The sequence below is a fragment of the Haliotis cracherodii genome, unplaced genomic scaffold (genome assembly GCF_022045235.1).
Source record: "Haliotis cracherodii isolate W230 unplaced genomic scaffold, xgHalCrac1.p SCAF_3, whole genome shotgun sequence".
NCBI classification, from domain to species: domain Eukaryota; kingdom Metazoa; phylum Mollusca; class Gastropoda; order Lepetellida; family Haliotidae; genus Haliotis; species Haliotis cracherodii.
Window position 1 is genome coordinate 13,599,238 of NW_027266286.1, and position 27,586 is coordinate 13,626,823.

Sequence of the window (27,586 nt, forward strand, 5' to 3'; positions counted from 1 at the left end):
CATGGCTGGAATATTGCTAAAAGCGGCGTAAAACCATACTCACTCACTCAGAAAACAACAATAAATTGGTGGATTGTAAACTTTATAAAACTCCCGTCCATCTGTCAGCTAATAGACCATCTTGGACTGTCGCTCAGGTATTTTAAAAACTGATAGAACAGGTCATTTTTTCAAGACCACATGCTGATTATAATTCTGGCGGGATTAATGTGAGGTTATTTGAAATGAAATAATCTGAACATTTCTTGAAATATATTTTGATAAGTGATTCACCATTGATATGAATTGATCATTGTAAGAATTTAAATATTGAAAACCATAATTTCAAGATTTATGGTGTATTTTGATTTTCAGCTTGCAAAAGCATTGATTATTGGAGCGTTGAGTTAATGTGGTTTCTAAAGTTAAGGCTGATATGGAAAGTCCACAAGGAGATTGTCAGGTGCTGATTAGATTAGTGAGGGAAAAAAGTAATCAAGGGACAGACAGAGGTATTAAAGTCTCTGCAGGAGTCACCCTGATGTAATTGTCGGGATTGACACTTAATCCTCGCGTGTCATCAAGGTCATCAAGGTCACGCTGGTAGCTGGGTCTCCCCGCCCCTTCCCCATCATGGCTCCTCTTATTCTTGAGTTTTGAGCGTGTAGATTTCTATTTCCATTCATTATGAAACATTATCCAGGTGATATTTTTTGTGAAATTGCCTTGAAGCCTTAGCCTTGCTCCAAGGCTGTACTGAAATAAAAGTCCATGGATGTGTGGTAATTCTAGCCTCCCAGAAGGCAAGTCTAGATATGCAGACAGTTATAACTCCAGTGTCTTCTAGGGACAACATGTTGTTATCATTTATATAATCTAGAAATTATTATTTAAACTAATAATTATTGCCCCATAGACTTGTGCTGGATAATAGCTGACTGACCAGTTAAACAATATACGGTCGCTGGCACAGTTAAAATATTTTGTAGATATTGTAATTTCTCAGATGTTTCCAGCCATCTAAAGCTGTTGAGGTCGTTGTCGGCACAGGTACTACAGAAATGTATCCAGGTTACTTCCCTACAGAACAGGACTATATGAAGGCACATGCGACAAAATGTCTTGACTGCCACACTAAAACATGTTTCAAGCATTTAGTAAAAATAGAAATAGAATCGTCGTCCCGTACATATTGCTGTAGTATATGAGGTATTCTGTAGCACCTGAGCCAACAATGACCTAACAGCCCGACTCAGCCTGAGTATAGTTCCCTCGGCTGATTGTTGCTCAGGCTTGAGACGGGGTGGTCAGGTAGCCTTGTGGTTAAAGCATTTGCTTGTCACACCAAAGACCCGGGTTCGATTCCCAACATGGGTACAATGTGTGAAGCCCATTTCTGGTGTCCCCCGCCGTGATATTGCTGGAATATTGCTAAAAGCGGCATAAAACCATACTTACTCACTCACTCACTCAGGCTTGAGACAGTTCAGAAGCTATGTATGCCACACTTACAAGACCATCTTCCCAAGGCAAGACAGTTAACTGACTTTAAAAGTCCAGTTTCCACCATTTGCCCAACTAGGCTGGAATTCCTGGGCTCGATCATAGCGCCACCTGTGGCTATAACAAGTTATGTCCCTTCCATGCCTCTCCTATGGACCAATCAGATTCCACCTCTCGTATCACTTGTATTTGCTTCAAACAAAACGGCGGCATCCAGTCAAGATGATCTGATTGATAATCAAGATCTGTATTGTGAGAAAATGAGTCTTACATCAGGACATGCATCAAATCACATGAGCACCTTGATTAAAAACATGAAAAGATTTAGAAAATATCTGTTGACAATGAGTTGGCGGTCGACATGTTTTGCAAATCCTTCAATCGACCGAAATCTGCATGACAGTTTATGAACCGGATTACGATTTCATTGCACGATTTTGATTGAATTATGCACCGACTCGTTAGTCCAGCCAAATTGTAACTCCATAATACCAGCCTAGTTCGGCAAGGGTGGAAACTGGACTTTTATAGTCAGTTAACTCCCCTGCCTCGGGAAGATGTTACAAGACATGTCCCTGATGAATGTGAAGGTAGTTGAAAATTCTCAGTGACAGAAATAATACAAGTAGTCTGATGCTTCTGGGAACGTCATTACCACAAGTGGAGCCTTGCACACATGAGGACCTGCGGATTCTGCTCCCATTTCAGCGACAGAAACTAACTGTTTTAGTCCACTAGTCCTTACAATGATAACATACAGCAAAAAAATCATATCTTAGAAGTATACCTCAAAATAGACCTGCTCATGATGTTGTTATGAATGGCTAATGTCACTTAACATTTCAAGGCAGCCAGACTCTAATTTACATGCCCTGTGAAGTATTCCCAGATGTAGTCCTGCTCTTACATGTTGATGTAAGATGTACATGGGAGGGGGGCAGGGCAGCGGCGCACGGGTGGCCCAGTCGTCTAAGGCACCGTGATTTGCAATTCGCTGTGCAGAGTTGCGTCCCTTGGACACGCCAGAAACCTATGATTGTGGGTTTGATTATGTTTCAAGGTTTGTCAGCACCATACCCTTGCTTGTGGGTTTTACCGAAGTGATAAGCGTCTGAGACCTGCATCACTTCGGGCTTTCCTCCCACATTAAGCTGACACGCCGCGATATAACTGGAATACTGTTAAAAGCAGCGTTAAACACAACTCACTCACTCACTCACTCACTCACTAAAGTCACGATGCAGGGTGTTCCCACCACAGCAACTTCTATACAGATGTAGTGCTGAGTGTTTGCAGGGAATCAAGGGTGAAGGAGTGGTGACTGAAATAAGTGAAATAGCTTAAGATATCCTTACCTTACATCCAGCACTGACAGCTGTAAGGAGAGAACGTGCTGTTCCCTGCCGATCTGTCATCAACACTATTCTCATCTTATGGTAGCACTCCAGTACATGTGTGCGCTGTATTGACTTTTTAACAGTGTGTGACCTGGTTTGATCTTTTTGTGTCATTGGATCCTGAGTGCATGGATTGTTGATCATGCTATCGACCACTGGTTTGCATGGAACAAAGTCAATGATTTACAAGCTGTCTTGGTGTATCCTCATTTTAGTTAGGTCTTATGATAGGGCTAGGGTAGTGTGGACCTATTCTGCCCCTTAATTGCTACAGGGAGACAATCTTGGAGTACTGGGGACCTATTTTGTCCCTTAATTGCTACAGGGAGACAAACTTGGAGTACTGGGGACCTACCCGTCCCCTAAATTCTCACATGGCCTTCAGATTAAAGATGTCTCTGCCATGAAATAGATGCTCACTTACAAATCATCAGTTATGGTGGCAGTGTCGCCAATATTGTCAACAACTGGTCTGGATGGAGGCAGGGGAAGGTGGAGGGGATTTGGGCTTATCTTAAACTGGCAGAAATTGTTTCCAGTGTAGTTTATGGTGTTTGTCTATGTATAGATAGCATAAGAACCGTCACCGTATTTCAATTTATTCAGTTCTAATTGACACATGATGTTGGGGTTATTCAGAAGTGGGAGGTGCGAATGCTATTCTTGTAATCTGTACAGAGTTATCGAGGCTTGTAGCTGCCCATTCAGACTGGAATGCCATGATCTGTAACCTGGACTTTGATTTCAAGTTACGAGAGTATTTTCATTGTGTATCTTGTATTTTGCCTAGGTGTTTTGGATTTGACTAAGAAAGTTGATTTGTAATGTTGAAGTCTGAATGCCAGTATAGAATAGGTGCCCTATACCTAAGTTCATCACTGCTCTCTTGTGTAGAATAGGTCCCCACTACACAAGTTCATCACTGCTCTCCTGTGTAGAATAGGTCCCCTGTCCCAAAGTTCATATCACGATACTTGCATGTGCACTTATCTGTGGTCCGTAAGCCATCTTCTTCATAGACAGGATGGCCAAATACCTGGCACACAGACGATTTACAGTTGACAGTGTCAAGTATGGCGCAGTGGAGGAAAATATTTACGTTTTCCCAATTAACTTTCACTACTAATTAGTGTTTAGTATAAACATTTAAGGCAAGAATCAAAATCTTTTACTTTTAAAAAACCGCACTGATGCATCGGTGTAGCGTCCCACCACTAGTCATAACTGTAAAAAAGAAGATAGCAATGTTGAAACCTGCATAAAGGGTGCATCATATTCTCTCATCCAGACCCTCAGACAAAGATGTCCCAAAACATCAATGCAAACCTTTGATAGTTTAGCATGCCCAGGTTACTCCAGTGTTATCTGAACTGAAGCGATAATCTCTTATATATTACAGGACAGTTTTATGAATTAAGAATTTTAAAGTATTTTAATTTCCGAGGCTAAATGTTAGTCTATGTTGACTCCATACCTCTGACAATGGTGGACTTGACAACATGTTCCCTGTTAAAAGCCTGAAACATATACTGCTCGACACCTGATTGGGACATTCCCAGAATGCAACGATGCACCTGTGATATTGACAAGCCTTCATTTTAAACCATGTCCTGTTTGTTTCAGATGAGAGGGAGGATGTCCAAAGGAAAACCTTCACAAAATGGATAAACTCGCAGCTATCAAAAGTAAGTTGACACTTACTCATTAGACACAGTTTCTGTTTTTCAAGACAATTTGACATGTTGTCCAAAACATTTCGGAAATAATCTGGTAGAAATTACAATGTACTGTTAATGGTAGATGCAAAATTTGAACTATACATTAATTGGTGTACATGGAGTCACTAGGTATGGTATGTCAAGTTACATGTGGACTTACTTGTTTCAGGCCCATCGATCTGTGATAAGTGATCTGTTCGAGGATCTGAAAGATGGCACCATCCTCCTGTCTCTCCTGGAGGTGCTCAGCGGCAGGACACTGGTGAGATTTGGTTCTTGGGGGAATCAGTGAGCTGAGGGCGATGGTTGACTGTGTGATTAGGACGCAAGACACTGGTTCTTGGGGGGATTGGTTCAGTAGCTAAGGGCAATGGTTGACTGTGTGATTAGGAGGCAAGACACTGGTAAGACCTGGTTCCTGGGGGGGATCAGTTCAGTAGCTCAGGGCAATGGTTGACTGTGTGATTAGGATGCAAGACACTGGTAAGACCTGGTTCTTGTGGGATCAGTTCAGTAGCTTAGGGCAATGGTTGACTGTGTGATTAAGATGCAAGACACTGGTTCTTGGGGGGATTGGTTCAGTAGCTAAGGGCAATGGTTGACTGTGTGATTAGGATGCAAGACTCTGGTAAGACCTGGTTCTTGGGGGGGATCAGTTCAGTAGCTCAGGGCAATGGTTGACTGTGTGAATAGGATGCAAGACACTGGTAAGACCTGGTTCTTGTGGGATCAGTTCAGTAGCTCAGGGCAATGGTTGATTGTGTGATTAGGATGCAAGACTCTGGTAAGACATGGGCCCCGTTGCACAAAGTGATCTTAGCGCTATGTCGATCTTAACTCCCATTCTTTAACACTGACTTACGACAATCGTAGCGCTAAGATCACTTTGTGGAACGGGGCCCAGGTTCTTGGGGAGGGGGATCAGTAAGCCAGGGCAATGGTTGACTGTGTGATTAAGAGACAAGGATTAACTGCATGATTAGGGCACAAGGATTGTCTGCATTATTAGGGCACAAGGACAGACAAGGAGCTAGGAATGAGAAGATAGATGTGTTACCACTAATTGTGATGTACCTTATCCTCTGCTTTGTTTTGTACAGTTAGTATTTTTTTTGAATCAGTCAGTTACCAATACCTAGATTGAATACATGTGTTCCAAGATGCTTTCAGCGTTGTGACTGCGGATGTTGGGTGTGTTACAGAAGCGGGAGAAGGGTCGTCTGAGGGTTCACCACATCAACAATGTAAACCGGGCCTTGGAAGTGCTGGAGCATAATTATAATGTGAGTACTGCTTGGCAGATGATGTAAATATCGGGGTAACCGTGGGGAGGGGCAGATGCTTGTTCCACTCGGCTAAAAGGCTGGAGTTGTTTTCATCAAACCTGTTTCATGTGAGAACAGGTCACTTACTTACTTAACACAGTCAGAACTTCAACATCAATTTGAGAGGTGGGATGGTCTGGTCATCTAAGGTGCTGTTATCCACTGTGAAAAGCTACACCCTATAGATGTGCCAGAAATTTATAATTGTGGGTTTGATTCCCATAATTGTCCTTTCCTATTTTTGTTTGTCAGCAATATGCCTGTGTTCGTAGGTTTCACCTCTGTTGTAAAAGTCTAATTAGGAGTCCTGCATCACTTTGGACTCTCCCTCTATTTTGACATGAAAGAGTGAGTGAGTTAGTGAGTTGGGTTTAACGCCGCTTTCAACAGTATTCCAGTTATATCATGGCGTGTCAGCTTAATGTGGGAGGAAAGCCCGAAGTGATGCAGATCTCAGATGTTTACCACTTCGGTGAAACCCACGAGCACGGGTATGGTGCTGACAAACCTAGAAACATAATTGGGGCGAACCGGGATTCGACCCCACAATCATAGGTTTCTGGCGTGCCCAAAGGACGCAACTCTGCACAGCGAATCGCAGCGCCTTAGACGACTGGGCCACCCGTGCCCCCATGAAAGAGTAAATGAATTTGAAAGTAGTGAGTGAGAAAGGAAGGGAGGGACTAAAGAAATGGGCTATACATATTTCACTAAAGCGGAGATTCAAACCCAGATCTTCAGTGTGAGAAGCTGACACTTTGTCCACTAGGCTACTCAGCTGACATGTTCGCATTATAATAACTACTCTGTACTCTGTCCATCAACATCTAGAAGACACATGAACCCAAAGACACTGGTTACTTTATCTACGGGATCGTTTCTCCTCTAACAACAATCTAGCAAGAATGTAGATCTCCTGCCTTAAGTACTCTGCCTGGAGGCTCCGCTCCCTCCAGAGGTGTGGGCTTATGGCTTTGAAGGAGGAGCAGGGGGGTCCCTGGAGGAAGGGGGGTGGGCAGAGGAGATGAAGGGGAAGAGAATTATCTCCTGACCTTTGTTATTGAGCATGGAAAGGTCACAAGGTGCTAAGTAGCAGGATCTCTGGTGGAGGTTGTTCAAGGTGTGGAGGTTCTGGGTAGTGGCTGTTATAACAGCAGAAACCAACCAGTTTAAGTTACTGGTTCTATGGGGGGGGCAGGAGTGGCCCGGTCCTCTAAGGGGCCACAATTTGCGGTGCAGAGTTGCGTCCCTTTGGCATGCCAGAAGCCTATGATTGAGGGTTGGTATCGCGCTTCCCCCTATTATGTTTCTTGGTTTGCCAGCACCATACCTGCGATCGTGGGTTTCACGAAAGTGGTAAATGTCTGATACCTGCATTACTTCGGTCTTTTCTCACACATCAAGCTGACATGCTGGGATATGAATGGAATACTGTTCAAAGCAGCATAAACCCAATTCAATCACTGACTCACTCACCCACTCACTCACTCACTCACTCACCCACTCACCCACTCGCTCACTCACTCACTCACTCACTCACTCACTGACTCACTGACTGATCTACAATGTAGATATCGCTTGATCTCACCGAAACAATATCTCCTGTTGGAGCCAGTTTTGGATGATAAAGTATCAGGATACACTAAGTATCACTGCTCATCATGGAAGTCTGCTAGCCCGCTACTACATTGTCGTGAGGATAATCCACTGATGGTCCTACTCACTGACCTGTAGCATTTGACGGCTATAATTGTGAATCAGATCTCAATGCTTCAATTTGGCTACAAATTGTAACTGAATAAAAGTGATAGGAAAAATGACGTTCTGAGGCTGTTCATGCCATCACCCCCTGACCAGACTGGATGAATGACAGGCAGCTGGGATATGCAGTGATTGAAATAGTTTTAAAACCCAAATAGACAGTTGGGCAGGTGACCCATAAGTGTTGCCTGCCCATCTTCAAAGTTACCTGCCCACATTCAGACACTATAGATATTGAAAAATTGCAAATCATAAGAGACAAATTGTGTCTTGATTCAGTAGAAATAATGCAAACAATTACTTGAGAATCTACGAGGAGTTATGATTAAACTGAATGAGTAAGTGGTCTTAAATATATCTGCCAGACAGTCATTTCATGCAGCCCGAGGGGCGGTCGGGTAGCCTAGTGGTTAAAGCGTTCGCTCGTCACGCCAAGGACCCGGGTTCGATTCCCGACATGGGTACAATGTGTGAAGCCCATTTCTGGTGTCCCCTGCCGTGATATTGCTGGAATATTGCTAAAGGCAGCGTAAAACCATACTCACTCACTCACTCATGCAGCCCGACAGAAAAGTTACCAGGCACAGGCAGGCAGGCAAGCAGTTATTTCGGACACTGGTGATATGCCACTGGAAGATTGCTGGTTGTGGTGTAAAAATATTTCTAACTCACTCCCTTGCACAATCGAGCTGCACAGACCATCAATACACAGGATTATTCAGTAATAAGGAATAGGGATGTAAAGATCAGAACTCATCAGTTGCTGGAATTTCTTTTTAGTTTTTCATTAAAAGAGAATAAAAATGCGGAATTGGAGATTTCTGCAGCTCTACAGAAACGTGTCTTGTAGGAACTGTTATTTGTACCAACAGTCCTGCCACTCATCGATCAGACAGCCAGACTTTGTGACTACAAGTGCAGATTGTGAGATGCACCATATCAATTTGGTGTTATCAAAGTTTCTGGTCAAGGACAGATTTTTTCATTTATACGATTCACAGATTTTTGGCCCAAAAATTCAGATCTGTAGGTAAAAAATATATGTATAGAAAAAAATAATTTTCAAATATATTTTCCTTGCAATTTATCATTATGGTGTTTTCAAGTTTTTACAATAACTTTTCAACAAGTTTTAATGATGGTATTTTAAATAATCTATTTATTTTGGAGTTCTTGGTAAGAAAAAAGGTACGTGGATGAACAACCTTATTACTTGCTTGATAGCGTTCGGGTAGCCTAGTGGTTAAAGCGTTCGCTCGTCACGCTGAAGACCCGGGTTCGATTTCCGACTTGGGTACAATTTGTGAAGCCAATTTCTGGTGTCCCCTGCTGTGATATTGCTGAAATATTGCTAAAAGTGGCCTAAAACCATACTCACTCACTCACTCAGATGATAGCGATGTTAGAACCTACACCGAAACGTCTCTCCTAATGGTAATAAAGAAGTTGTTCATCCATTTATCTGGTCCTTACTTAGTTCTGGTCGCTTGAATTAAAAAAAAAATGTATATGATTTTTTAATATTTCAATTGAGTCAACAGATTTGAAAACCAATTTTAAAAAGGGTCTGGACCAAATATTGTGTAAAAGTATCAAGTCTATAACTGCAGGGAAAACAGAAAATGGATGTCTTTGTTTAGAGTTAAAACATTTGAGGACGGCCAGGTAGCCTAGTGGTTAAAGCGTTCGCTCGTCACGCCGAAGCCCTGGGTTCGATTCCTGACATGGGTACAATATGTGAAGCCCATTTCTGGTGTCCCTCATCATGATATTGCTGGAATCATGATAGCTAAAAGCGGCGTAAAACCATACTCACTTAGAGTAACATTCATGTTTTATGTTTGTCAGAAACTAGATGTTAGTGTAGGATTGCCTCTCAGCTTGCATCTCCTCTATATAGCTCTCTCAAAGCATGTCATAACGATCTGCTGTACCGTGGCATTGAGATGGTAATTAGACATGGCGGTGCTACAGGAAGCTCTTCAACATGGCGCTTATGGTCTGAACAGGGTTTTCTTTGATCTCTTTGCTTCAGAACGGACTTTTGACATTCAATTAGATGTTTTGGTATATTTCTGTAAATTCATACTTAGTTTTAAGTCCATCCTTTTTTGAAGCAATTAGTTTATATGCAAGCACAAACTAAGTACTGGCTACCTTATAATTGCTGCTGTTCAAGAAAAAAGCCTACCCCATGGTGACTTTAGTGTAGGGCCCCGTTTCACAAAGTGATCTTAGCGCTAAGTCGATCGTAACTCCCATTCTTTAACACTGACTTACGACAATCGTAGCGCTAAGATCGCTTTGTGGAACGGGGCCCAGGATATCTCCCCAGTACCCAATGGGTTGCCTTGCTGACTGGATTTCTTTGTCAGACCCGTGAAGATCCGGGGTAGAATAAGTCTTCAGCAACCCATGCTTGCCGTACCAGGCGACTATGCTTGTCATAAAAGGCGACTAACAGGATCAGGTGGTCGGGCTTGCTGACTTGGTTGATGCATGTCATCATATCCCATTTGCGTAGATCGATGCTCATGATGTCTATCACTGGATTGTCTGGTCCAGACTCAATTATATACAGAACGCCTTCATATAGCTGGAATATTGCCAAGTGTGGCGTTAAACATAGGCATGTCACTGTTCCCCATTTGTTTTGGTTGCCGCTCATGCATGGCCCAGGCTTATATTTTCAGAGCATTATTGTATTGCCTGTGTGATATAACAACATTTACTTTCTTAATGACAGAGAGTGAGTGAGTGAGTTGGTTTTACGCTGCTTTTAGCAATATTCTGGCGATATCATGGCAGGGGAACCAGAAATTGAATTCAAAACATTTTTTAATGAAGGGACCTTAATCCAACATCTGTTGGTCCCAAGGGCAGTGTTTTGTCTGTTGTTTAAGACCGCACTATCCAGTGATTGACAAGAGCAGTGGGGAAGCCTAGTGGTTAATGCTGTTTCGTCACATTCAGAAGTTCTGTTCTGTAAGGAGGTACAAATATCTGTAGCCTCAACTCTCAACTCCATGGAGATTCCATGACAGAACAAATCCCCAATACCTTTACCTTATCAACTGTCAGTGGGAATCAGTTGTTTTCAGTGTGTAACCTACTGATTGAGTGTCATTGTACTGGGGCTGGGACAGGTAACTCGGGTACTCGGGTCGGGAGGGTACTGAGTAGGACCGTGGGACCCTCAGCACTACTTGGTACTAAGGCTGGGACGGGTAACTCGGGTACTCGGGTCGTGTGGGTACTGAGTAGGACCGGGGTACCCACAGGACTAGGCGGACCCGTGGTTGGTCACGTGATTATATTGTTTAATGTCAAAAATGACCTAAAACTCTTTGGCTACACTATACGTGACAAATGTTCACATTTCTTTCCAACAATGCACACATTCCTTCTGACTTCTGATGTTTGCATGAAGATAAAACTTCAATCAACTTCAGTTTATGCATGACCAGATCATTTTATATCTGTATCTAAATACATTTTGACAGGAGTACGGTCAAACGTTTCCCAATCGGACATTTTGCATCCATCTCTTGAGACCTACAGTGGGTACCCGGGTAGGGTCGGGTAATAGTACCCGGGTAGTAAATTTGGACTAGTCCCAGCCCTACATGTACCCTAGTGGTGTAGATTATGGATGAATTGTTTGTCTTGTCCAAACCTGATCACAGACTGTGTGAGGCTGCCATAGTATATTTCAACAAGATGGCTGAGCAGCATGCAAACACTGACAGTCTCGCTCATTTCAAGGGGTTTCTGCAGTGTTGGTAAAATAACCTAAAACTGACTCATGTATTTTTATAACCACCGAATGGTTACAGAGTTCACATTAGTGTAAACCATTAGCAGTCATAAATCATGATATAGTAAGTATTATACATAAAATTCTGACTGGATTATGATATGTAGCTAAAGAAGTTAAGATCTTTAAGCTACCAATAAATTACTGTAGTGTCCTGTCAACATTTACTATTTATCCGTTAATCATGACAAATGTCAAAAACAAGTTGTGTGAAATTAAGTTTCCTCTGTGATAGCTACAGGAAGCAGCTCCTCATTATGATGGAAGCCCTCAATACAGTCTACCATTCTGGAGCAAGTTCAACAAAATAACATCCTCGTCTCCCCCAGTTCTTAGTCAGACCCTTACTACACACACTGCAGCAGGTTCGACAAAATAACATCATCTCCTCCAGGTCTTATAAGTTAAACCCTGACGACACATTCTGCAGCAGGTTTGACAAAATAATGTCCTAGCTCGTCTCCCCCAGTTCTTCAGTTAAACCCTGACGACACATTCTGCAGAAGGTTTGACAAAATATCATCCTCATCTCCCCCAGTCTTCAGTTAAACCCTGACGACACATTCTGCAGAAGGTTTGACAAAATATCATCCTCATCTCCCCCAGTTCTTCAGTTAAACCCTGACGACACATTCTGCAGAAGGTTTGACAAAATATCATCCTCATCTCCCCCAGTTCTTCAGTTAAAAGGGGGGGTCGGGTAGCCTAGTGGTTAAAGCGTTCGCTCGACACGCCGAAGACCCGGGTTCGATTCCCGACATGGGTACAATGTGTGAAGCCCATTTGTGGTGTCCCCCGCCGTGATATTGCTTGAATATTGCTAAAAGCGGCGTAAAACCAAACTCACTCACTCACTCACTCTTCAGTTAAACCCTGACGAAACATTCTGCAGCAGGTTTGACAAAATAACGTCCTCGTCTCCCCCAGTTCTTCAGTTTAACCCTGACTACACATTCTGCAGCAGGTTCAAAACAATAACATCCTCGTCTTCCCCAGGTCTTCAGTAAGACCCTGACTACATACGCTGCAGGTTTTCTCACCGAGAGGTGTGACAGCAGCATGTTTATGCAGGTTCTGACAGGCTAATGAAGTCATCTCCCTTGCCGAGACGTGGCTTGCCTTATCTCGCTACCTGTGGCTACAACTGTGATGGATTTTAGTGGGGATTTTGTTGGTAATTGCTCAGCACCTGTGTGATGACAACTGGTTCTGTGGAAACCGATGAGGAAGATGTAAACAGTGTTAATTTAGCCGTTATCCAGGCATCACATGCTTGTGGAATTATTTTAGTTTAGTAAAAAGGTTTTTGCGTCATCATGACGTCAGACTTTAAGGGACACAGTTTATGCTTGTGGATTAAGATACTGACATTATCTGCATTTTCAAGAAAGTAGCTGTCAATAGAAAAGGTAGTAAGGGTGATCTTGAGTCAATGTGATTATGTGAGTTTATTATGTTAGAGTGATCTCCCTTAATTGTTTACTATCTCCCATTGGCACTTGTTGGCACAGAACACCTATTTTGAGTGGCAATAATATGGCAATATATGAATTTAGAACATTTATCTTCAGGTAAGTCTTCTGAAGCTTTCAGCATACTTCTTTTGCACTTTGTAAATCTGAGTTATCTCTCTTGACTGTTGATTGACTGTTGACATACATACACAACACACTGCACAAGCCTTACATAAACAAAAGTTATTTATTGTCTTTAATGAATGAAATAACACTTTAATTTTTAGAAAGTTACCCAAAAAATTAAAAAATTAAGTCACTGTTTTTCTCCTATTGACCCACTTTGAAGTTTTCATTACAAGTGTTACAGTTTGTTTCAGAAACATTTTCATTTCAAAAAGTAATTAGAAGTCTTGAACCCAGGGATGAAAGGAGACTCTGTTTTTAATTTTTTATATATTTTAAACCAAACTATAACACTCAACTTTTGATAGGGACAGGTAGTATACAGGCGAAGTCTGGATGTGACGGATTGCTTGGATATGTTGTCAAACAAATAGTATTCAAATTTTACATGGAACTGAAGCAGTTTCATTTCGAGTTGATAAAATATAGATACACAGTTCAATAAGTTCTGTCACAGTATAAAATATCTCAGAATCCCTGTCAAATGTTGAATAGTATATAAAAAATATTACCTTTGTACACGGTTAGGTTCTGCAAGGTTGAGGGTAGTGTGTCATTTTAGGTTTGTTTTGATGTTGAAAAGTGCCATTTTAAATACATGGTACTGATATAAATTTACAATTCTGTAATGAAAATGTCTGATTGTAGGCATCAATTTCATTTAATTTCTAACACAATTATTTCTTCCTGTGTGTAGAGTTGGAGGTCTTTTTTCAGAAAAAGGAAGCAATTATTTTTTTACATTCTTCATAGCAGTGGAGAGTATAATGCCTGCTGCATGTAAGTGCTAATTATCAGAGTTTCATGCAACAGGATGTCAGTGGTATTCTGTTACCATGGAAGTAGTTGTGTGACCAATAGTGTTTTTGTAACTGCCTCTTCGATCACTGTCATTTGAGAAAGAAATGTGGCCATAAAATTGTGGCCATCAGCTTAAGATAGAGAACTGTTTTAAAGAAAGGGTTATCAGGCAACCTATGCTAGTTACCATCGCTACCGGTATCTATAAGCGCCATTGTTAGACACTTGAGACACATTCTGCTCTGAGATGCCCACTCGGTGGTTATGACCTTGTGAGATTCCTGGAAATACTCCAGTCAAGCTGACATCAATTGCATTGAACCGATGATCAGAAGCCATTTCCCGGCAAAAACGGCCATTTTCACTTCAACTAACCGAAGAAGCTCATTGCTTGAAATTCAAAACACACTTTAAGCCAATCAGACCTTAAATTGTTTGATTGGCCTGATAGTTGGAGCTTCTGAAGATAGCTGATTTATCGGTCCCTGATTCATTCGTTATGAATTCAGAACATGTGGGCCGGATATGTAGTTAGTTTCTTCAATTTTTGGTGAAAATATGTGTGCGTTATTACTAATGGATTGTTTGTGTTTAATTATTGTTTGTTGGTTGTTGTCACACTGTCAGGGCAGGGAAACGTCGCTCAAGTACACTTATTGAAAAAGAGTACCGTATTCATTGCAGGGGAAAGGGCCCCCTTAAACTATCGGGGTCAGAATTGGTCCCCCGTGTTGGGACTGAATGGCTCAGGTGGTCAGACATGGATTGATGGCTTTGATCATTGCTCATAATATCAATCACTGGATTGTCTGGTCCAGGCTTGATTACATACAGCCGTCTTCCTATTGATGTAATATTGTTGAGTGTGGTGTTTGTTAATGTTTGTTAGTTGTTTAACGCCACACTCAATATTCCAGCTATATGATGGTGGTCTGTAAATAATCGAGTCTACAATCCAATGACTGACATCATGAGCATTGATCTACACAATTGTGTACTTGTTTCTTTCTTTTTTTCTTGAAATTTCAAGATATATGCTTAGTTAAAATTTCAAGATATATGTTAAGTTGAAATTTCAAGGTAATGATCCTGAAATTTGAACGTAATAAGTTGAAATTTTAAGATTATGATTTGAAATTTATAGTATGATGGAATTTCAAGATGCTAATTTGAAATTTCAAGGAGCTGTGTTGAAATGTCAAGACACAAAGTTGAAATTTCAAGATATATGCTTCAAAGATAGTAGGTTCAAATTTTGAAATTATGACTTGAAATTTATACTATGCAGTTGCTAACTTGAAATTTCAAGAAGCTATGTTGAAATTTTAAAGATATACTAAGTTGAAATTTCAAGATAATGATCATGAAATTTCAAGATATTAAGTTGAAATTTCACTTATGTATCTTGAAATTTCAACTAAGTATCTTGAAGTTTCAGCTTAGTATCTTGAAGTTTCAAGAAAAAAAGAAAAAAACCATGTGGCCCTAACAGGCTTCCATATATTTGTTTTTCTACTCTACATGTTAGAGGCTCTGATTACAAGTGTTTTATTCAAAAGTACTTGCATCCTATGAATGTGCTTACAGCATCCCAACTCTATGTTTCATAATATACAGGTACTGGCATCAGTAGAGTGGGCTTGACATTTCTTTCGTCATCTGTTATCAGTCAATCAGGTAACAGTGGTCTGTTCGTGGGCATGGCCTAATTGCTGTCCAGGTTGCAAAAACATGAACGCAAAATAAGTTGTTTGGTTAGCATATCAAATGCCATGTAATCACTTGCAGTTTATTTGTGGAGCTGTAGTCGTTATGAAGGCGGGATTGTTAAAATAATATAAAAAAAAATTATTATGTTTCAGTGTGATGTTTTGGTACCTATACCAATACTTAATTCAGTCAAAATGTACTAATATATGTACTGATAACCGAAATGATATGTTGAAAGTATTAGAAAAAAGTTGAAATCCAAATGTGTTTCCCATTCTGTGAGACGAAACTGTGTCTGGGTACTGGAGGTCATTACAGAAGCTAACAAAAGCATGTTGCAACTCTCTGAACAGTGCCACCTGGTGGACTTGTAGGTCTGATGGTCGCTATTGATGCAGGAGTTTCATCAGCTGGTGACCATTGGCCAGCATCTGTCAATCTATATGGGCTGTTATATGGCTTCAGCGACCTTACTGAGTTCTTGACCCATATACGAAACCAGATGTAAATCTATATGAGGTGTTATATGGCTGCAGCGACCTTACTGAGTTCTTGACCCATATACGAAACCAGATGTAAATCTATATGAGGTGTTATATGGCTGCAGCGACCATACCAGTCCTGACCCATGTGTTGGTACCTTTAGTCAGATCATATGTATAGTAATGTTGTTCATGATACCCATTGACCGCCTCCGTGGTCTACTTGTAGAGCGTCCACCCGGAGAGCGGAAGGTCCGGGGTTCGATCCCCGACCACATCATACCAAAAGACGTTAAAAGATGGTACTTATTGTTACCCTGTCTGGCGCTCGGCATTTAGGGGCTAAAACAAGGACTGTTTGGCTCGGAGTCAGTATACTGTGTCTGAGTGGGGTATTCATGTTAAACTGCGGCATGGTATCTCAGTGAGCTAGCACTATAAATCGGCACCAGTCCGAGCTAGTACAAGCAGCCACATACACACATACATGTGTATGCACGTCGCTATTTTAGCGCAATAATCTTGGACGCGACGTTAAACCCAATTTCACCTCACCTCACGTCAAGCTGACTAGTGATATGACAGGAAAACTGTTCAAAGTGGAATTAAACCTGACACTCACTCACTCGCTCGCTCACTCACTCACTCTGCTGGTATGGGGATGAGTCTGTGAGGGTGTATCGCAGACAGGTGTGCTCCAGTGGGTCTCCAGTCTTGGGAAAGTGAACTATGTGATCTGTACTACAGCAGAAGTAGACTTGCACAAGTCTCTAAGGCAATAATCATCTGTTTAAATCATAAGTTCCAGATGATGTAAATAATAAGAACAAGTTGTCCCTATAAGAGACTGGAGTCCTTAGACTGTCACATATCTAGACTTGCCTATTAGGAGGATAGAATTACAACACATCCATGGACTTTTCTTTCAGTACAGCCTTGGAGCAAGGCTACAGCAGAGGGTGCAAGACTCTTGAATTATTGAGAGGAGAAAAAGGGGCAGAGCTGTCATTGTGTGTTCTTTATCAAATCTCCGTAGCCTCAACTTGCTTGAGAGGATGAATGGCTTGTGAATACTTCATCAAATGTATTGTGAAAGTTACACATTCAGAATTAGTGTGCTTGTTTGGTTGGTGTTGCACAAGCTTTGCGACAGTTTAGGGGCACATGTATGTTGTATTTTAATCTGATTCTTTCAAGTACTCAGTATGTCAATGGAACTGTTGTATTTATGAAAGGTTATAATGTTCTGTTGTGAATTCATATTGCTGTTGCTGTCAAGATTTAATAGCAGAAGTACTTTAAATTGATGGTAGTTTATGTTGTAGGCATGGCAACGGTAGCACAAATAAGTATAACATTTAATTAAAAAAAACAAAAACCTTAATATTCCAAGTAAAATGGTAGTCAAATACTGTATTCCAGTATTTTACTCATCAAGGTATGCATTTATGTAGGGAGGCACTTTCTCAGGTTGATTGTACACAATTGCTTATTTGGTTACATAATACATACTAGTTTGAACAACAACAAAAAGGAAAAAAGACACCTCCAACCTACACTATATTTTCAAAAACCATTGCATGTGAAGCCCATTTCTTGTATCCCCAACCGTGATATTGCTGGAATATTGCTAGAAATGGCGTAAAACCATACTCACTCACTCACTCACTCACTCACTCACTCACTCACTCACTCAAAAACCTTTTCTTGAGGATCAATTCTTATATATTGTTAAACCTAATAATTTTGTTTTTTAAAGTACAATATTATGATTGCTGGAATCAGTTTTAGCATGTGAGCAGTTAGTACACTACTTGTGAATTTTTTTGCCAATAGAATTTTTCTTTTGAGTAAACACTGTGCAACAGATGTGCCACAATGATTGAATGAATCGGAATATTGATAATGTTATCCATCCTCGAGCACGAAGGCAGGTGTATTTTCGGACAGGATATATATTCCGAGCTTTCCGCAGACGTTCATTTATCAGATTGTTGCCCACCTCCGAACAAAACACGCTTTCCCAAGATAGGAAGTGACAGAGTAGCACATCCCAAGACTCAGATATACCATATTCGATGTAATAAGCACCCGGGGCGCTCTCAAAATTAGAAATAGTGGGCTCTTATTAGAATATTATTTTGGTGGAAAAATAGTTGAAAGATAAATTTTGTAGTTTATGCTGACAGCCTGAAATGTTTATATACGAGAGATATATTGTTCCAGAATTTAATTGCCTATAATTATGGATGCATATAACACACGAGTGCGTATTATATGAGATAAATAAGTGTTGTGTACATTGATCAATCGGAAGGGGTGCTAATTGGGATTGTTCACTAGCTAATATATTAGCAAATATCGCAGTGGGCGCTTATTAGAGCGGGGCGCTTATTACGTCGAATACGTCAGAATATACTGTAAACACATGGCACAATTCCAGCCATGGCTGTAGGCACCTGATGCACTATATACATTACTTCACAGTACAGTGAGGCCCATGCATAAGTCAAACAGACGGCCATTTCCGACGAATGATTGAGTGGACTGAGATGTCTTTGCACATCAGAAATATATTTGTCACATTTTCACGATGATGATGGCCAGACAACTAGTTTCAACAGTGCTCGAGCTCCCTGGGGACGTTTTAATTTTGAAAAGTCTCCACATTTTGATAAACATGTCATAAAATGGTCAACTATTAATGAGAAAATATCTTAAACTTATTTGCATTTGTGTATTTATCCTTTGTTTACCATGGTTGTACACAGGAATTTATCTGGACATCTTGTATGCCCAAAGCAGATGACAATAAACAAAATTAATTTGAATTTTAAAATTCCCAATTCTTCTGAATTTACAAAAATATGAACACTATAAATGTCCTATTTTGAACAATGTCACAATTTTTTACGATTTTGCCTGTCATGGGCTCTTAGTATGGAATCCTGGACAAGTCCCTGGTATGGCTGCAAGTGCTGTCGATCATCAAAGCCCTATGGAGAACTAGTTGTGAGGTCACATTGATGTATATTGGTCCTGATACTCACTGATGCAGGTGCATTAGCATATCTATATTATTATGTAAAACAATATGTAAAGTGCATGCACTGAAAGACTCCCATTAGGCCAGTCTGCTCTGATTTTAGTATAATTATATGTAAAACAAAATTAATCTCTGAACTTGAAATCTATTACAGTATATGTATGGGAATGGGGATCTGTATGCAGCCAGGTCTGTTTCTTACTGTAAAGTTAAACTCTGATTAACTTTACATGATGGAGTGCTTCTTGAACATTAGAGGAGTAATTTGCATGGTGGTTGTCAGGGTAACACATAATTTAATGGTTTCACCCTTGCGCTGGGCTTTTTATGCGTGTTTTCAATTTTGTGATTCCTTCAGGTTTCGAGTGTTTATCTTTAGAAATATCGTTTGTGAATATTAATTTTGATAGTTTATGCTCCTTTTTGGGTGCTTTGTGTCTGAAAACTGGGGAATAAATACTTTTGAAAGTTTTGCAAAACAAGAAGTGATGAGCATCACACCAGATGCTGGTCCCCTTCCTGTGTTTTTGTGTTGTTTATTTCCAGATGGGCCTTCAGTTGTCTTGCCAGGCATGTGTATTTGGCCTGCTGTCTGGGGGGAGTTTTTCTTCAGCAACACACTGCCACATGTCACTTTCAAACCTTCAGTGTTTGCCTGTCTCCGAATTCCGGAGATATTACGTGAAGTTAAAAATTTGAAATGTGCCTCATCGTTTGAGTTGTTTTTTGTACAGATTCTTCACATATGTGTTAGTTTTTTATTAAATTGAGCAGAGGAACGAGATGTTTGAGGTATTTGGAATATTTTTTGTTTGAACTGTCAATGTTTATTTGTTGTCTGTTTCAGATAAAACTTGTAAATATCAGCAGCAATGACATAGTAGATGGCAATGCCAAGCTGACCCTGGGCCTGGTGTGGAGCATCATCCTCCATTGGCAGGTGAGTAGGCTTAGGACAGGTCTTAGCAACCCATGCTTGTCTCCCCCGTGAAGATCTGGGGTAGAATAGGTCTTCAACAACCCGTGCTTGTCTCCCCCGTCAAGATCTGGGTTAGGACAGGTCTTCAGCAACCCGTGCTTGTCTCCCCCTCGAAGATCTGGGGTAGAATAGGTCTTCAACAACCTGTGCTTGTCTCCCCCAACAAGATCTGGGTTAGGACAGGTCTTCAGCAACCCGTGCTTGTCTCCGCCGTGAAGATCTGGGGTAGAATAGGTCTTCAACAACCCGTGCTTGTCTCCCCCGTCAAGATCTGGGTTAGGACAGGTCTTCAGCAACCCGTGCTTGTCTCCCCCGTGAAGATCTGGGGTAGAATAGGTCTTCAGCAACCCGTGCCTATCTCCCCCGTGAAGATCTGGGTTAGGACAGGTCTTAGCAACCCATGCTTGTCTCCCCCGTGAAGATCTGGGGTAGAACAGGTCTTCAGCAACCTATGCTTGTCTCCCCCGTGAAGATCTGGGGTAGAATAGGTCTTCAGCAACCCATGCTTGTCTCCCCCGTGAATATCTGGGGTAGAATAGGTCTTCAACAACCCATGCTTGTCTCCCCTGTGAAGATCCAGGTTAGGACAGGTCTTCAGCAACCCATGCTTGTCTCCCCTGTGAAGATCCGGGTTAGGACAGGTCTTAGCAACCTATGCTTGTCTCCCCCGTGAAGATCCGGGTTAGGACAGGTCTTAGCAACCCATGCTTGTCTCCCCCGTGGAGATCTGGGGTAGAATAGGTCTTCAGCAACCCGTGCTTGTCTCCCCCTGTGAAGATCCGGGTTAGGACAGGTCTTAGCAACCCATGCTTGTCTCCCCCGTGGAGATCTGGGGTAGAATAGGTCTTCAACAACACATGCTTGTCTCCCCCGTGAAGACCTGGGGTAGAATAGGTCTTCAACAACCAATGCTTGTCTCCCCGTGAAGATCTGGGGTTAAATATGTTTATAAATATTTTTGAGGCCTGTATTAAAATGTTAACGATGGAAATTTGATTTTTTCAACAGAAGTTCTCCACATCAGCTCTTTTCTTTAGGACAAGAAGAGTTACTCCCCTTTGAACAGTGCTGACAAGTCTCACTTTAACCCCTCAGTGCATGTGTATGAATGAGATGTTTCCTTAACGTCTCGTTAATGGAGATTGTATTTTTGACTATAGAAGCTCTAGAATTACTGAATGTTTGATGGTATTGGACTCTGCAGAACACTTAATGTATGACTCTTAGCCACAGACCACTTTGATAAAAAGTTATGTTGTTACTTTTTCCAAATAGTACTGTCATTCAATGACTGCAACTACATTTAAAACTAACAACCTTGGGCAGTTATACTAGGAAAATGAATGAATTATATTTATATCAGCAAATGTATGTATTTTTTAACAGCATGTTTATCGATTAATGCTGTTAGCTCCTAGTATTCATGAAATGAGTGTTTTTTCTCCTAATTTAAACATAGACTTGATAGAGGCGTCAATCATCATTAAACATTTGCTGTCTTTCAGGAGTTCTTTCAGTATGGCATCATCCGTGTCAAAACTGAAAACGTCCTTAAAGTTTCCCAAATTCAGCTGGGGAAAATGATCTTCTGACATTTTGACTTGTCTTGAAAAATAGTGCTGTTTATTTATTCATACGCAGTGAAGGGGCTTATGTGAACTTGAGGGAATCAGATGATAATCAACAAGAAAGGCTGTCTAATCGGATTGAGGCTAACACTGAATGTTTGACAGTTTGACTCTATCATCAACACTGACTGTTTGACGCTATCAGCCACACTGAATGTTTGACCGTTTGATGTATCATTGACACTGAATGTTTGACCGTTTGATGTGTCATTGACACTGAATGTTTGACCGTTTGATGTATCATTGACACAGAATGTTTGACCGTTTGATGTATCATTGACACTGAATGTTTGAATCTATCATCAATATTGACTGTTTGACGCTATCAGCGACACTGAATGTTTGACCGTTTGATGTATCAACAACACTTTCTTTTAGACTCTATCATCAACACTGACTGTTTGACTCTTGATGGTCTTCAGGTGAAGGACGTCATGAAACACGTGATGGAGGACCTGCGTCAGACCAACCTGGAGAAGACTCTGCTGGCCTGGTGCAGACAGTGTACCAGTGGGTGCGTCACCCCACTCGTCTTTCTTATGTCATTCAGTGGGACAATCTTGAAAATCCTTATCTATCCCTATGATGAAAGCAACAATGTTTTTATTTATATGCACCACAGTGATGTTGATGTCCTGAAAATCCTAATCTGTCCCTGAAAAAAAGCCAGTATTTTTTCATATATATGCACCACAGAGATGTTGATGTCCTGAAAATCCTAATCTGTCCCTGAAAAAAACCCAGTATCTTTTCATATATATGCACCACAGAGATGTTGATGTCCTGAAAATCCTAATCTGTCCCTGAAAAAACCCCAGTATTTTTTCATTTATATGCACCACAGAGATGTTGATGTCCTGAAAATCCTAATCTGTCCCTGAAAAAAAAAAACCTGTATTTTTTCATATATATGCACCACAGAGATATTGATGTCCTGAAAATCCTAATCTGTCCCTGAAAAAAACCCAGTATCTTTGCACATATATGCACCACAGAGATATTCATGTCCTGAAAATCCTAATCTGTCCCTGAAAAAAAAACCCAGTATTTTTTCACATATATGCACCACAGAGATATTGATGTCCTGAAAATCCTAATCTGTCCCTGAAAAACCCCCAGTATCTTTGCACATATATGCACCACAGAGATATTGATGTCCTGAAAATCCTAATCTGTCCCTGAAAAAAAACCCCAGTATTTTTTCACATATATGCACCACAGAGATATTGATGTCCTGAAAATCCTAATCTGTCCCTGAAAAAAAAACCCATTATTTTTTCACATATATGCACTACAGAGATGTTGATGTTTTGTACAGGATGTGGATGTGTTGTGTTTCAGCTACAAGAACGTCAGCATCAACAACTTCACCTCCAGTTGGAGGACCGGCCTCGCCTTCAATGCCCTCATACACAGATTCAGGTAGGATAAATCAAGAAAGTGAAAGAACGGTTCCATTTTTAAAATGGAGTGGTCGAAAATAACGAAATCCTCCTTCAGACAATTAACCTACAACATACTGCATTTGGTTTTCAAAAGGGGTCAGGGTGGGGTGGGATCTAAACCCCTCTGGATCCGTGGTATCATGTGGTTTTCAAAAGGGCGGGGTCCGGAACCCCTGGACCTCCCTCTGGATCCACCCATGAAGTGTCCACTGAACACAGTTGTTTTAATGTTTCATGTCACTGTTAGTGTATTTTTGGAGCGGTCCACGGTGTGGTGTGTTACATGGTATTATCATTTGGTTTTCAAAAGGGCGGGATCCAGATCCCCTGGACCTCCCTCTGGATCCGCCCATGAATTGTCCATTGAACTCAGTTGTTCACTAGATTTGTGTCTGCGTTTGTTTCAGGCCTGAGTTGTTTAAGTACGATGACCTGCTGACCAATGGTAACCAAGCTAACTTGGAGCATGCATTTCGCACTGCTCAGGACCATCTCGCCATCGACAGCTTGTTGGACCCAGAAGGTGAGTTGGGCTACAGGGGAGAAATACACTCGTTTTAGAGAAAACACTAATTTTCATAAAAAATAATTTATTAACTCTGTAAGGATTCTGAGTAGGATAGGTCACCAGACACCTGATTATTGTAACAGCCGGCCAGACTCAGTTAGTTACCAGATGCTCTCATGTTGCTGAAATATTGCTGACTGCACCTTAAAACAACATTCACTCATTTACTGAGGACGACTGCGAGTCAGGTGTAGTATCATGTCAACTTTTGATGTGTAATGGTATCTGTCCTCAATCAATGTATAGTTAGCTCCAATAGAACAACCCTGCCAGTACACCCCATCAGTACACTCCATCAGTACACCCCATCAGTACACTCCATCAATACACCCTACCAGTACACCCCATCAGTTCACCCCATCAGTACACCCTGCCAGTACACCCCATCAATACACCCTACAAGTACACCATATCAGTACACCCAATCAGTGCACCCCATCAATACACCCCACCAGTGCACCCCATCAATACATCCTATAAGTACACCCTATCAGTACACCCCACCAGTACACCCCATCAGTACACCCTACAAGAAGACCCCATCAGTACATCCCACCAGTACACCCCATCAGTACACCCCACCAGTACACCCCACGAGTAGACCCCATCAGTACACCCCATCAATACACCCCATCAATACACCCCACCAGTACACCCCATCAATACACCCTACAAGTACACCCTATCATTACACCCCACCAGTACACCCCACCAGTACACCCCATCAGTACACCCCATCAGTACACCCCATCAGTACACCCCATCAGAACACCCCATCAATACACCCTATCAGTACACTCCATCAGTATACGCCACCAGTACACCCAACTGGTACATCCCATTAATACACCCTCCCAGTACACCCCATCAATACACCTCACCAGTAATACCCCCATCAGTTCGCTTCATCCATACACCTAAACAGTACACCCCACGAACCTGCAGTCACGACCTGATGTTTCAGATGTGGATGTGAGCCACCCTGACAAGAAGTCCATCATGACCTACCTGATGTGCTTCTTCCAAGTCCTCCCCCACTCCAACATCACCGTGGAGGAAGTTGTGTCACCATCCTCCTCCGTCGTCGTGGATGAGTTCGAGGCCACCCCGACCACGCCAGACATCGGGGACATGGTCACGGCAGAACCCATCCAACCCACCGCCGTCAAACAGTCCGAGGTAGGACACCCTGCCAGGGGGACTCTGGCTACTGAAACCTTCACACCGCTTCTGGGTGCCGTTGTTCAAAACAACCTTAGCGCTACGACTGTCGCAAGTCTATGTTAAGGCATGGGAGTTGCGATCACCTTAGCGCTAAGATCGCTTTGTGCAATGGCACGCTTTATTTTACATAGATTTACAGGAATCACAACACTCAGATAGCCTTTGGAAAGGGAACGTTATCATCAGTATCACTGGGACTGTCACTGGGATTTAGTTGCAGTTTTACCATTAATATGGATGGTAGTGTCCTGGTCGTTCGTTTCGATCAACACATATCAGGATTATTATTGATGGCTCTTCAATTATCATAGAGTTGTTCGGAACAGAATTCACCAGGATACAAGGTGTCACTTTAGATTAGACAGGGCTACAAGGTGTGGACACGAAACACGACAGGTTGCCACAAAATGAAGTGCTACCCTTATACTGCATGCATTGAAACAGAATTGAACCTGGGAAATCCCCTCAGAGAGGACAAACAAGTATCGGCATCAACCTCGTCATGTGACCTCGTCATGTGACCAAGCCTCTCCTGTTTTGTGACCTGCATGCTTTTTACTTACTTGCCCATCCGCCTTCATCACAACGTTCACGATTGTCTGTTTGTGTCGTGTCATATAGACAACTGTTATGTCACATGCAGCAACAATTTCACATTTTAGACCTGATTAGGTAAGTTACGCAAAGTGTCTATGCAATAATCACGACTATGGGCAACCAATTTTTGATCCAGCATTCAAAGTATGGGTTGCCCTTCCTTTCCTGCCAAACCAGCCTTGTGTTGAAGCAGTCGTAAAATCTGGCTATAGCCATGCTCAGTGCTCAGTCACAAAGGGCATCTTATGTGTTTAATGTGGTTTGTCACTCAGGTTGAAAGTGAAAACAATATTTGTGTTTCTGGTAATCTGACTTGCAACTGTGACATTTTATCACATCTGTAGCAATTTAAGTCCATTGTTTTTTTATTTAACATAGGCCTAGATTCTAAGGGAGCAGTCTTGTCAGATAAAGAAACTTGTGTTTTGTTGTGGTGCATACCCCTATAAATCTTACTTGTGCCAATGTTTGACATCCTCAAGGGTATTGTTAGAAAAAAACACTACAAAAATCTAGACTAGGGACTAGATTGTGGTTAGCTTGCACTTGTGATTTTAATAACTTGTTTGGTAAAATAGTGATTTTGCCAATCAAGGCCAGCATGAATTGATAGTTACAATGGATCTATATAAAATCTTAGCATTAAGTTTTACATCTTATTCAGTTGAGATGCGCTGGACATATCCTACACAAACAACATTTTGGTCTGCCCAATTCTTACATGTTACTGTAGTAAATTTGTCATTTGTCACAGATTATTATGGGTATATGAAAGAGCCGTGTGGTCCTTAAATGTTTTTTTAGAAGTACAGAAAAATATGTTCATAACCAATACGTTTATAACGAACTGACGGATATATCAAACTACGATTATAACGAACTACCATTTGTGGTCCCTTTGAGTTTGTTATAACTATAGTTTACTGTATTTTTTGGCCAGGCGTGATAACGTATGTTGATCAGGGAGTGAGATTTTGGGCCAGGACTGTTTTGGGTAAACAGTTACCATTGAATAAGCATTGTGACAGATCTTGGCAGTGTGATAGCATGATGGCCGGAGTGTGTGCTCGTCACGCTGATAACCTGGGTCAGATTCCTCAATGGTTACAACGTGTGAAGCCAATTTCTGGTGTCCCACACTGTCATATTGCTGGAATATTGCTAAAAGTGGCGTAAAACCATACTCACTCACTCATGACGATTCACAGGCTGCACATGGAGAAGCCAGGATGTAGGCAGTGTTACCCAGCAGTGTTACCCGGCAGTGTTACCCGGCAGTGTTACCCGGCAGTGTTACCCGGCAGTGTTATCTGGCAGTGTTATCTGGCAGTGTTACCCGGCAGTGTTACCCGGCAGTGTTACCCGGCAGTGTTACCCGGCAGTGTTACCCGGTAGTGTTACCCGGTAGTGTTATCCACCAGTGTTACCCGGCAGTGTTACCCGGCAGTGTTACCCGGTAGTGTTATCCGGAAGTGTTACCCGGCAGTGTTACCCGGCAGTGTTATCTGGCAGTGTTATCTTGTTAGGCCAAACAAATAATCCTTTATTTCCAGTAACCTTTATCCAAAGATTTTCCTCCCTTTGAATGTAAGATCAATTGTAAGCATCTAAAATGATGAGAAATGACACTGCTGTGCATATTTCAACTATCATGAACAATATGTACTTGTAAAAAAAAAAAATTGTTTTTGAATATATTCAGTTTATATTTTCAAAACTTCAGTGTGATTGAAACCAATAAAACAATTTGAGTATGATTTGTATTAGTTGGGGGACACCATTTGACTTTATGATACAGAATGACCCAGACATCCTATGGACTGTTGATGTGATATGGATATCGACACCATGACCAGTCACTAGGCTGTGTCAATCTATTTTGATGGCAGTATGGGACTGAAATCAGGTTAGGACATCCAGGTTCCATTGGTCTGCTAGACCTCTGCGGCCTGTTGGAGGTCACTCT

General features: G+C 41.5%; 1 protein-coding gene across 4 annotated transcripts in view; it reads left to right on the forward strand.

Annotated features, from left to right (window-relative positions):
* The window catches only part of LOC139473657 (dystrophin-like), a 452,560-nt gene that overhangs the window by 90,329 nt on the left and 334,645 nt on the right, over positions 1-27,586 (forward strand). For all 4 annotated transcript variants that reach the window (XM_071256342.1, XM_071256341.1, XM_071256343.1 and 1 more), the window contains 8 exons: positions 4,503-4,564; positions 4,767-4,859; positions 5,800-5,880; positions 20,027-20,119; positions 22,209-22,300; positions 23,128-23,208; positions 23,639-23,754; positions 24,764-24,978. In XM_071256342.1, coding sequence (XP_071112443.1) covers positions 4,503-4,564; positions 4,767-4,859; positions 5,800-5,880; positions 20,027-20,119; positions 22,209-22,300; positions 23,128-23,208; positions 23,639-23,754; positions 24,764-24,978 — 833 coding nt within the window. The remainder of the gene's footprint in view (positions 1-4,502; positions 4,565-4,766; positions 4,860-5,799; positions 5,881-20,026; positions 20,120-22,208; positions 22,301-23,127; positions 23,209-23,638; positions 23,755-24,763; positions 24,979-27,586) is intronic.